Source organism: Populus alba, chromosome 3 (genome assembly GCF_005239225.2).
Source record: "Populus alba chromosome 3, ASM523922v2, whole genome shotgun sequence".
In the NCBI taxonomy this organism is placed as follows: Eukaryota; Viridiplantae; Streptophyta; class Magnoliopsida; order Malpighiales; family Salicaceae; genus Populus; species Populus alba.
Window position 1 is genome coordinate 15,404,245 of NC_133286.1, and position 13,125 is coordinate 15,417,369.

At 33.0% G+C, this 13,125-nt stretch overlaps 1 protein-coding gene across 2 annotated transcripts; it reads right to left on the reverse strand.

Moving 5' to 3' along the window:
- Positions 1-6,315: 6,315 nt before the first annotated feature.
- On the reverse strand, positions 6,316-11,355 carry LOC118028500 (probable DEAD-box ATP-dependent RNA helicase 48). 2 transcript variants are annotated; one of them, XM_035032094.2, is made up of 10 exons: positions 10,257-11,354; positions 9,640-9,746; positions 9,261-9,316; positions 8,948-9,172; positions 8,575-8,781; positions 8,395-8,481; positions 8,028-8,123; positions 7,694-7,909; positions 7,351-7,533; positions 6,316-6,642 (listed from the first exon to the last, which is right to left on the reverse strand). In XM_035032094.2, the coding sequence occupies exons 1-10, from the start codon at positions 11,288-11,290 to the stop codon at positions 6,412-6,414; spliced, it is 2,442 nt and encodes an 813-aa protein (XP_034887985.1). In that variant the 5' UTR covers positions 11,291-11,354; the 3' UTR covers positions 6,316-6,411. The 2 variants fall into 2 exon arrangements, with proteins under 2 accessions (XP_034887985.1, XP_034887987.1); XM_035032096.2 differs by lacking the exon at positions 7,694-7,909 and having other exon boundaries at positions 10,257-11,355.
- Positions 11,356-13,125: the final 1,770 nt, after the last annotated feature.

Sequence of the window (13,125 nt, forward strand, 5' to 3'; positions counted from 1 at the left end):
AGCAGCTAGTTGAAATATTTGGAGCTTATGTCGAAGATAGTTAGAGAAAGGGGATTTGTGAAGTCTTTTATTTTGGGAACAAGCAACCTGTGGTGAAGATACAGCCAAATCTATATCTACTCATCCACCTTCAAATTCCGGAAATGCCCTTTCATTTTGGGATCAACCAATCGAGTCGGTGTCCACAATAAAGAAACAATAAAAAGTCATTCTCTTTTAGTTTTCTTTTTATACACACACACACACGTAATAAAATAACACGTGAAGAGAAAATCTATGTACGAGTTATTGTCATACCACCAGAAGGGATCAGTGCGCTCTTTAAAGTCATTCAAATTCTACATGTATAGAAACATGTTTTGTCCTTGACTCCTTTTGTAGCCATAGGTTAGATGGAGTAGGAGATCATAGAGGTTAGTTTGGTCCTTTGAAACCCTCTTGAGTGCTACTTTGAAACATAGTTTTGGCGAGGAGCGTTGACATTGCATGAGTTGGATCTCTCATGTTATCGTGTTCTGATCATAGTTAGGCCGTGTTTGTAATTCATTATTGGCGAAGACTCGAGGCTCTGGAGATACTCGTGCCACATGGCCACCGTGAAAAGTGGCTCTCACGTTCTCTGTACTCTGATATGCTTAGCTTCACCACATGTTCTTGCTTCCAAGTTATTTCCTAACTCAACATTAAAAAATGTCCACCGCTTAAATTGGATTTTCCGGCTGGCCGGATATCGCAACCTCTTAAATATATACTGGGATCCCGTGGCGCCCCCTCCCCTCCATGGGTTTTCGCTTCCTTTTGTCATTCGTTGATTTTTCCAACTAAAAATATTCATTTCATATTAGGCTTTTGACAGTACAAATTATCGATAGAATAAATTCAAGTAATCACGATGATAAGCCGATGGTGGTAGGCTCACGGTACTGACAAAATAAATTGAGGAAATGTGCAGAGGAACGAAGCTCTCTGGTGCTGTTTGAGGCAGAAGATGATAGCGATTAGCTAGCTAGTCGACAACGATGAGGAGAGCATGACATCTTTGGCGTTGAATCATGGGAAACATGATTAGGTAACGAATCACACTTACTCCTTTCACTTCTAACATTTAATCAAATAAAGTTTTCTACTTTAAATTGGCCCAAATCAATTGCCCTAATACCAATTAGATGGAGTCTTAACCCTTTTCACCAAACTCTGACACTGACCAGCTGGCCAGATGAATGTCAATGTTATGGTATAGTAGTTTAGAGGATCTCAAATTTGTCTTCAATTAGAAATGGAGGGGTTGATTGATCTGATTGAAGGAAAGGGGACTTGATTTGACAAATGGACAAAATAAAAGGGATCTCACGATAGTCTTAACCCCTTATGTACTCGAGCATTTGCACGGGGAATAAAAGATATTTGATACCAAAGGTCAAATGCCACATCAGCTGACAGAATTTCCTCGCTATAATTTCATTTGCTAATGAATCATGAGGGACAAAGGATTTTCCTGTGCATGATTCAAAAAGGCTTTAGAAATCGGGCAGAGAAACAATTAAAAAAAGTGACCGTGAAAATGCGGTTTGAAATTGTTGAGGATGGCGTACGTCTATGGTGAATCCAAGGTCATTTTCCTGGAATTCCAAGCAGGGTGGTCGGGCGTCGGTCCACACAGACCCATCGGATTTTTCTTTTTTTATTTTGTCATCGTTGTCAAAGTGAACCCATCGTATAGATGAAGATGTTCCCCGTTGAATATTTCACGGGGACCCAACAATAATTTGGAAAATAATCGTTTATTTTAATATATATTTGGAAGTTCTGAGAGGGTCTGCTGCAGCCCCACAAGAGTCCTGATCTTAGAAGCATTTAATTTAACCTATAGTTACCATCAAAGCACTGCTCCTTGTCGCAGTGTATCCGTCTGAACTAGCGCAGAAGATACGATCAGAAAACGGGTTCGAAAATATTCTGATCACTGAAAATTCGAGGATTTTTGTGGTAGGAAAGCACTTTCTGTGATATTTTCCGGATGGATCTCGAAGGGAAAAATTAAATAAACTTATGTTATGTTATCTTTAATTATTTCTGGTTATGTTTCTTAGGATTCAATATCCTCAGGCTTTGCTCAACAATTAACATGTCATCTATTAATGCAACAAAGGCCTCGTAATTAGGTGCAAATTAAGGAGGCCTAAATTTAAAATTACATATTAGAAATGTGATCGCAAACAAAATCTGATTGTGATATTGAAAGGATATATTCTATGGCTCACCGCAGTTAGGTAAGTTTGGTTTGTGAATGATAAAAGATACATCTCATTCTCATCACATAGAGAAAAAAGAAGCACGCTTTCGTAACTTGTTAAGCTTGAGTTCATCCTGTTATCTTGTGCTTTGCGTGTCATGAATGCAGCAGCTTTTTTCACCATCTTTCGTGGAAGAAATCGTTTGATTTTTTTTTTTCATTTTAAATTAATTTTTTTTTTAAGAATTTTTAAATTTTTTTATATGTTAATGTTATAAATAATTTTTTAAAAATAAAAAATATTAATTTAATATATTTTTAAATAAAATATATTTTAAAAAATAATTATTACCCCACTCTTAAATAAATAAAAACGTGGGCTTCGGCTTGCTTGTTTAGCAAACCATCTTGACTTGGCGCATCCAAGAAGTCACATTCTTCTTTTCTTTGGTTACTGTAAAAGATGTCAGACGGTAGATAGGGTTATTTAATTTTATTTATTTGGAGCTAATCACTGTGTTAATATATTTTGGGTTTTGGAGGAGAATGAAGACTCCACTAAAGCCTGAGTCAAATAAAATAATTGACGATGTCAAAATCTGTGAGAGAGCTTTCCAATGTCAACATCCCAGAATATTTGCAAGCTGTTCGTTTGATTACATAAATAGTGAGAAACATAATTATTGTAGTAGATGGGTAAATAATTAATTGGTAAACTGTATTTTAAGATTTTAACCCATGTAGATTTCACAGTGTTTTACTTTGGAATCTATAGTTTAGAGATATTTTGGAAATTTAATTGTATCATGTTTTTTAAAAAATTTATTTTTTTTTAAAAAAAAAATTAAAAAATAATTTTTTTATATGTTTTGGATGGTTTTGATGTATTAATTTTAAAAATAATTTTTAAAAAATAAAAAAAAATATTATTTTAATACATTTTAATATAAAAAATATTTTAAAAAAACAACTAAAACTTATAATTAATCTTTTAATATTTTACAGTGTCGATCTCATAGTTGCCATAGTCCCAACATCTCCTTTCTCTGTTAAATAACTATCGATGGTTAAATTTATTAAAATCTAATTTTGGAATTTTAAGTGTTTCTTGGTGGATTATCGAGATAAGCGAAAGCTAATAAAAGGTTAATGCTCGTAATTAATTATGATGTTTCATTGTGCTATTGATTGGGAGTTTGATGTTTCTGCTTTACATATAGAATTTGTTGTTTTCATGAACACCAATTGATAGTTTGAATGTGTGTACGAATTGGTGGTATACAGGGTTTGTTTTGACTTATCAGATTTAAAAAATACATTGAGAATGCATGCCCGACAAGAATATAAATATTAGGTTGAGGCAAAATAAAATAAAAATATCATGGTCAATTTATCAGGCCTATAGGGTGTTGAGTTATGATATCTAGTCTGAACAAATATAATTTTTTTCTTTAGGTTTTTCATGTACCATCACTTATATAATCTCTTGCGGGGAAAAGATAAGAAAAATGTAAGATACAAGGATTAAAAAATATATTGAAAATTAGAATATTTCTTTGCTTATTTTAAAGATCTGCTTGGAAATATGGTTACTAAATTTATTTTTCAAAAATTACCAATTCGAATCTCATAAATTTTAGAGCTATTAAAATCTTATATAATTGTTAAATTTAAGATCAATAAAATTAATTAAAATAGATGCAAACTAATTCAGATATCAATATTAATCTAAAAAAGAAAATAGAATGATGACTTTAGCAACGTTGAATAGTTGATGTGAATCTCATTACAGGCTGTGAATACATGGTGAAAGATTATTGATTAGAAGTTACATGCAACTTATGTTCACAAGTAAACATCATGTTCCTATTTACAATGAAATTAATAAAATGTTACATTAATTTTTTGTATGCTTTTGTCTCTTCTATGGAAATAATAAGGATGTATAATATATAATCATGCTGCCATGGGGTAGGTTTAGGTTCCGTTTGTTTGCAGGAAAGTGAATTCCTGGGGAAAATGAATTCCTGGAAAGTGAATTCCGGGAAATATTTTTCGATGTTTGGTAGTGTTATGGAAAATGAAATAGAAAATGAACTGGAAAATAATTTATTAATGAATTAATTTTTTTTTTCAGGTTTATCTAATATATATATAAAATATTTAATATAAATATTTAATCACTTACAATAAAAAAAATGAAATCTAAAAAGTATAATGATGAATTTTTTTTTTTATTATTATATCCTATATTCATAAATAACTTATTTTATAAAATATAACTATATATATCATATCATATTATATAGAAATAAACCTGTGAAATATTTTTTAAGTAAAACTTATTAATATATTTTTTTCAATTTTAAAAGCTTAAAATAAGTTTTTTTTTCATACGAAGAAAGCCAAATTAGTTTATGGTAAGAGTTATATATTTGGATTTTTTTTTGTATGAATAATTTTTTAAAAGATAAATACATACAAAAATATTTTGATGGGTTTTTTGGATAAATATATATATATATATATATATATATATATATATATATATATTTTTAGTAAAGGCAATTATCCCTATTTTTTTATGGGTAAAGGTAATTATCACTTCCGCATACAACACATTTCATCACTTCCGCATACAAGCATTAACAAGAAGTTAATTTTTTATTTTAGTTTGTTTTAGATCTGTTTTTATTTTATTTTTTCTTCTGCCCGTTGCTCCTTCCTCCCTCCCCGGTTGATGTCTGGGCCACTGCGGGAGGCGATGAGCTAGATCTGCTGCCGGGCGGTTGCTGTGGAAGAGATCGAAGGGGGACGGCGCTGGTCTCTGTCTGGCCGGTTGCTGGGTCTGTTGAAGCTACGTGGAGCTGTTTCTTCAGGTGGCACTGATGTAGAGACACCACTGGTTTGCCCAAATGGTGGGCGACTGGAGTGAGGGCTGGCGCCGCTGCGGCTGAGGAAAAGGAGTGACCAGGAGAGAGGAAAATGGCCGATGGCCAGGGGGTTCTCTGGCTGAGTCTATTTGATGGGGGTGGAAATGGCCGAGAGAGGGATGACGGAGAATGGCTCTGAAATGGCCGGCCTCAAGGGAGAAAAGCAGAGGAAGAGGGACAATGACACCATTGAAAGAGAACCGGCTGAGGGAAATGGAAGAAGAAGATGGGGCTCGGGTGTGGAGGGAGGTTAATTTTTCCAGAGAAATGATGCTTCACAATTGTTTACAAAGAACAGGGAGAGACTGTGATGAGATTTTTTTAAGAAAAATGTGTGTAATGAAAAAGAAAGGAAAGTGTTTTCCTTTGTTTATCAAAAGGAAAACACTTTCCTCAGTTAAAGTTACGTTTTCTGTTTTGACCGGAATTAAGTTTTCCGTTAACTAGTTTTTCTATATTGGTGCCAAACACTGGAAACTAAGGAAAACGAATTTCAGGAATTCGTTTTTCTTGAAACAAACAGAGCATAAATTCTGTGTTACGAAAATATACTTCCAAACTGGAAGCGGGTTCTATTTCATTTATAAAGGAAAATAAGTTTTTTTTTTTTTAAAATAAAGAAAAAATGAAACTATTGAGGATGTTAAAAGCCTGCTTGCACGAGAAGTCCCTAAAACTGTCGATTTTCATATCAAACTGTCAATAGAAAAGCCAAATGCAATGAATTCTATATCATTAAACGGATAGATAGCTAAAAATCATAAAATCCAGAAAATTTAAGAGAAAATAACAAAATTTAATTAAATAAGATTTTCAGAGCTGAATTTAAGAATTTCCGTGCAGTGGATGGATTGGTGAAGCTGTTTTCATGTAAAATTGAACTTCAGAAATTTTATGTAAAAATTTGACCCCAACTTACAATCAAATTAAAAATTATTATTTTTTTAGTCATTGTGATATATAATTAGCACTATCAAACCTATTCTTAGACTTAACCATATCCTAATGGTCCATAAAATATATATTAAATTTTCCACATAGTCTATTTATGGTCTACCTCCACTTAACTATGACAGATCTCTACTCATCTTTTTTTTAACATTAATTTATTAATTGATTGCAATCTAAAACCAACATGATATTCAGCTTTCAAGTTGAATAAAAATTGAAGCTGGTCTTTCAGCACAAGTTAAATCTCAGAAACACTAACCAGCAGCTTGCATGCATCAATGCTCCCAGTAAGTACTACCTCCGGATCCGGATACCAGGGATGTCTTTCAAACCCATCTTTAGAGCTGTTTTTCTGAAGAGGGAAGGAGGTTTATGTAAGCCTATTGACTCGGAAAATTGGTTGGCCAGCTCAACAAGCGTCGTTTTATCCCTTCCAATCTCTCTGATGGAGTTATAATACCCTAGCCAGGCATGATATGCTCCTTCTTTGACACTACTATCAATCTTTGACATTGACTCCTCCATCTGCAAAACAGAGCAAGTATCTAAAGGTTATACATATAAACCTGCACAATTGCATGCCCTAATAACAAATGGATAGGAGGGACTAAAACCCAGAAAGCCATGCATTTTGAAGATGTTTCAGAACGAAAACATTATAAGTTGCAGTTTAAATCGAGGTAGACTCTAATGGGATGTTTAAGAATGTGGTTACAGTTACTTTTTAAAGTATTTTTTATTCGAAAATACATCAAAATAATATTTTTTTTATTTTTTAAAAATTATTTTTGATATCAGCGTATTAAAATGATTTGAAAATACTAAAAAAATATTAATTTAAAGTAAATAAAAAGAATAAAAAAACAATAATTTTTTTCAAAAACGATTTTTAAATGCAAAAACAGACTGGGAATGTTTTAGTTACTGTCCGTATCAGGACCTCAACCATGCACCTTTATCAGATACAAGTACGGATCATCAAGCGATGTTAATTCCATAGTATGCAACATAAGGAATCCACCCTTGAAAAATCTTGCTTAACGAAGTGGTAAAAACATGCAGATGGCCTTCTAGAACTTCAGCATGTTAATTAAGAATACCACATATGCCCTTTGCATGCTTCTGCTCTGAGTTCATTTTCTTTCTTTTTAATATCAAACCATAATTACAGTCTCTTATAATGCTGAATAAAAACATGAAGCAATTAAAGTAAGTAATCAGTTAGAGCACTACCATAAAATTAGTTTCAGAATCAATTTGTGGTAAAGGGAATTTCTCAAGTGGCAGGTCTTTTAACTCATTCAGGAAATATTCTTCCCATGGCGCAAGCAATAAGATCCCTTCCCCATCTTTCCCTTCGCGTCCTGTTCTTCCAAGTCGATGTATATAATGTTCACGGTCATAAGGAATTCCCACCTGATTATGATTAAAATAAGGCATTCAAATCAAGTACTGAGAAATATACAAAATACTGGGTGTTTTGAGAGATACTGTCTATTGGGCACAGTTGATTTGATGCTTTGGCAATTTATACATGCAGAATATGAATTTACAACTTTTTGTTAGTTGTTGGTACCTGAATGACCAAAGTAACATCAGGATAGTTCATTCCACGAGCAGAAACATCAGATGTAACAAGAATCAAACATTTCGATTCCCGGAATTCATTAGAGACACGAGTTCGATAAAGTTGAGGCTTTCTAGAATGCATCTCCCTTACATTCATTTTCATTTCCCGAAGAAGTAGATACATGAATGATGTTACCATTCCAGTTGTACAGAAAACAATAACCTGGGGCAAGTTAAATGTCTAGGACTCAGCCACACACATTCCAATTTGCAAATAAATGAAATCCAGAATCTACAGAGTATTTGCAAATAAATGAAATCCAGAATCTACAGAAGCTTACCTTGTAATCAGGTGCCTGCAGAATATGCTCCTTCAGAAGATGGTGCACTACTTGAAAATGCAATTTGTGTGGAGAGACAAGAAAAGACTGCTTGATCTGTGGGAGCGGAAACAAGCATTAATGCTTTTTGCTTCCCATATCAGAAACAATCAAAATGAAATATCTATCAGTCTAGATGATTTCACTTATAGTGATTAGATATTTAAAACATCAATAGTCATTAAGCCAGTGCTAGAATGTTCAGCCTAAGACAAACTCTGGACCTTTTTTACAGGTAACATGATTATTTTTAACAACATCAGGTCTTTGTCGTCTGCAATTCCCTGATTTGTAATTAACCATAACAGTTTCTTAATTTAATGTGTACCTTAGCAGGAGTTTCCACACAACCAACACCCACAGTATTAATGAAAGCATGTTCCCTTTTCAATACAAGCTGAGAAATTCGACGAACCTGCATATGCATAACTAAAATCATAATGAAGTTATGTGACACAACTTAACTGCTTGTTTGACTCATCAACAGAAAAATGAGGAAAAATCTAACCTCTTTTGGAATTGTTGCAGAAAAAAGCAACGACTGTCTCTCACGGGGCAAGCAGTCTAAAATTTTCTCCAAGTCCTTCCGAAACCCAAGATCAAGAAGGTGATCAGCCTCATCAAGTACAAGCACCTTCAATCCCATCAAATGGACAGATAAACCACCTTTATTCTCAATGTGATCCAGCAGCCGACCAGGAGTAGCAACAATTATCTGGAAAAAGTTCAAAGCACCAGAAAATGATATGCATGCATTAATAATGAAAAACACAGGAATATCAACTGCATATTTATTTCTTTGCTTTTTTCTTTTTTTCAAGCACATGCCATGACATGAGTTGAAGTTAAACCAGGAAAAAACACCAACCACATGAGCAAACCTGACAAGGATCTGATTCAAGGCGTCTCTGATCATCTTTGAAACGTGTTCCTCCAACTAGTGTTAGCACAGCAATTCCATCATGGTATTTCAGCATAGCATTTGCTTCTGCGGCTATCTGACTTGCTAGTTCTCTTGTGGGGCAGAGAATAAGAACATATATAGGGGACACTCGTGGCTTGTCATTGCTACTTGTTGCCTTCAGAACTGCTTCAATTGCAGGAAGCTGTTTGTATTTAACAATGGCACCGAAAGAAAGAAGCTAAAATACCATAAATTAATTTTCAGGAATGCCAAAGAGACTTGTAGTTTACCAAAAAAGCTGCGCTTTTTCCTGTGCCAGTTTTGGCTTTGACTATAGCATCCTTGCCTGCTTCAAATTGAAGTAAAAACCATCATTCAAACTTCACAATGTGCAAGATCATTTTTTGGCATGCACAGGTTGACTAGTTTGAAAAAAATAACGTGCATAATCAAAATGGAGCAAAGAGAGTATTTCTTTAGTATAACAATACAATAAAATATATGCTATAAGTATCCAAACACGCTTATGGCCTCGCACATGCCAAAAAATGAAAAGGTTGACATGCGCACGCACACTAACAATATTGGTCTACCCTGACTTTTGAACTAACTAAATAATTACCAAAACACTCATAACTGGAGATGAAACATAGAACACAATTTGCATACCCTCAAGGCAAACAGAAAGTGTAGCCTCCTGTACCCTGGTCATTTGAACATAACCAGCAGCTGTAAGTGCTTTGACAGTCAACGGAGACAGACCACATTCATCAAATCTGCAAAAAAAAATACATACAGCACAAAATCACCACTTAAAAAGTTTAAACACTAGATCTTTACATTACCCAAAATTCCACAGCCTCTTCCTTTATTCTACCCTAGACTCCAAAAAATGCAAAGTTATTTGGTTTACTTTTCCCACAAAGCAATACATCAGAAAAGTATCCTCCCATTACTACAGTGTCGATATTGTGAAACGCAAGAGAGCTCATATGGGGTCCCCTTCCCATTGCTGTACTTATGTTCACCTTATACTTTCGGTGTCATTCTCTTCTATTGTAACTTTCCAAGACCCACAATTCCCTGAAACTGCATTTTTCATCCATGCAGGTTATGGTGAAATTTCCCTCATATTGGGCAATCATGATCTCCTTATTGTTATCATATCCAGAGATTGATGAGGGAATTGGAACCAAACAAAAAATAATGCACATTTTCCCGTGAATGCCGAAACTGCCTTACTAGTAAGACTAAGACACCATTTAAAACCAATAAAAATAACTCACCTTTTTTTGCTAAGAATTGAATCCTCCTCCTCCTTATCTCCTTCATTTCCGGCAAACTTTTTCTTCCTCCCCAGCTCGTATCTAATCAACTCCACTTCGTTCGCTAAATCATTCTTCTCAAGCTCCTTTAATGGAACCCTTCTTGTCTTCTTCATATCATACTTCCCTAAAGCAGCTCTACTCCCAATATCATTCGCACTCCTCCCTCTCCTATCTCCCCCACCCTCAAAATCCTCATCATTATCACTCTCATTTCTCTGAAACCTCCTCTGTTTTACTGTCTCAGAACCCCTATTCTTCATGAAATCACTCACATTCCTCAAATTACTCACGCCTCCTCGCTCATTCCATGAATCTCCTACGAAATTCTTCACTTTGTCATTAACAAACCCATTATCTTCATCATCATCACTCGAAGAACTCTCATTTATCCTAAACTTTCTCTGTCTCCGCACTAAAGGCTTAGTAGAATCACCTCCAGACTCAAAACCCGAATCTTTAAGCATCGAATAATCTCTACTTTTCACAAAATTAAACCCATTTTCGCGATTCTGCGACACATGACGCCCTTCTGATATTAATTTTCTCAAATCCACTGGCGAATGAATTGATCCTGGCTGTTGATTAGTCCCCACGAATTCAGTCTGTTCATCCGATGGGGGTTTCAATGACCCATCATTTTCGTTCCACAAATCTTCAGCTCCATCTTTCATGAAACGGTCAGCGAGGGCTTTGAGGTGCTTGTTGGGGCTCATGGGGTTGTACTTATTTGGGTCCGGATTCAGGTTAGGGTGGGATTGGCCGGCGAGGTTGGAGCGGATTTGGGAACGCATCCGGTCCTGGAAGAGTTGTTTTTCTTGATCAAGGAGCCGTTTCTCTTTTTCTTTGGCTTTTTTCTCGTGGAGACGTTTCCATTGCCATTTGTTTAGACCTCCAGGGAAGCTTCGGGGTCCACCACCCATTAGTCGAATGAAGACCCGGGTCCGGAGCTGGTCCGATAAGAATTTGGAGCGGCGGAGGAGTGATGGGTACATGATGGAGAAAGGGAAGTGGGAATGAGGATTGTTTTGGCTACTGGGGTTTAAGTCTAAGAGACGAAGGGTTTAAAAAAAAAAAAAAAGTTTTTTTTTTATTATTTTTATCCTCAAGATTTAAATCTATAAAATTAAGGGAAAGGAGTTTTTTTTTTTTTTTTTTAGGTTCATCAGTTTTAATATCTAATTAACAAAATGATGCAAAATAATCATTGTAGAAATGTAACTTTAGTAGACGGGTTGGAGATTGGAGCGGGAGATTGACTTGGCTAAAACACTGTTTCGTTTTGTGATTTCAATTTTTTTTCAATCACTTAGAATTAATTATTTGATTTGTTAAATAGTTTTATGTTTTCCATTTGATCACATTATATTTTAAATCTTGATTTTATAAATTTTAAATAATTTTTTTATTTATTTTACAAACAAAATTATTTCATAATAATTTTAATCAAATATATATTTTTTAAAACTATAATTAAAAATATTTATTTTTTTAAAACCACTCTCAATATTGGGCTCTTTGTAGAACATATCATTACATTTATTTAAAATTAGGGTCAAGAGTGTTTTGCTATTTTTTTTTTTAATTTTCATGTGGGTTTAAGAATGATTTGATATATATATATATATAAAATCCCACATAACATTAAATATCGCTTTTCAAGATGATTTTCAATACGGACCTCGTCATGATAATAAGGTATATGCTCTAACAATAAATTTTATTTTCATTTCTCTCTTCCTTTTAAGAAAATTATGTTAGTCATTGCAAAAAAAATGTTTGGCTATTTATTTGTCAAGTTAAATTAAATCTTTATTTTTTTTACTTACAATATATATGATCTTGAATCATTTATTGAAATAATTTATTTTTTTCAATTTCATTTCTTGATATTTTATTTTTATATCAAGTTTGATTTTCATTTTTTTAATTCGCAATGTATTTGGTCTTGGATAATTTATTAAATTAATTGTTTTTTTTTCAAGTTCATCTCTTTATATTTTGTTTTTATATTAGATTTGGTTATTATTTTTTTAATTGTGATGTTTTTTGTCTTGAATATTTTATTGAATTAATTTGTCTCTAAATTTCATCCATTGACATTTTATTTTTATATCAAATATGGTTTTTATTCTTTTTATTGTTATTTTTAGTTCTTATTATTATTTTCTTAATTGAAATTGTTTTTTAATTTCATCTCTTACAATTTGGTTTTTTTTTTTGTCAAATTTGGTTGTTTTTTTTTTTTCAAATCTATATTTTTTAAATCAATTTTTTAATTTGTTTTTTCAATTTTATCCCTAATTATTTTGGTTGGTTTAAAATTTTACATTGTTATATTTTTAGATTTGCCTTTTACGTTATCATCCAGCCTCATGATTTATGTTTATAAATTCTAAAGGTTGGACTGGGATTGGCTTTAATTATTTTTAAAAATTCATTCCATCATTAAGTTCGTTGAAAATTGGTTCTCTTTGTTTTTTTTTTTCTTTTGTAAATTTGATTTTTTTTTGATTTTGTCATTCAGTTCAATATTTTTTATATATATTTAACGTTTGATCCTTAATGTTTTGATTTTCAATTTTGATTCTTAGCCTTTAATCGATTTTTAATTTGTTTTCAATTTCATCCTTGATCCATAATCTTGATTTTTTTATTTTTAAAAAATTTGGTCCTAATGCTCTTGATTTTTATTTTTTTTTATTTTTTATTCATTTATTAACTTGATTTTTTTTTCAAATTTTGCCCTTTAATTCAAAATTTTAGTTTATTCTCTCAAATTTTTTTTTCAAATGAGGTTTCTATTTTCTTAATTGTTATTTTTTTATCC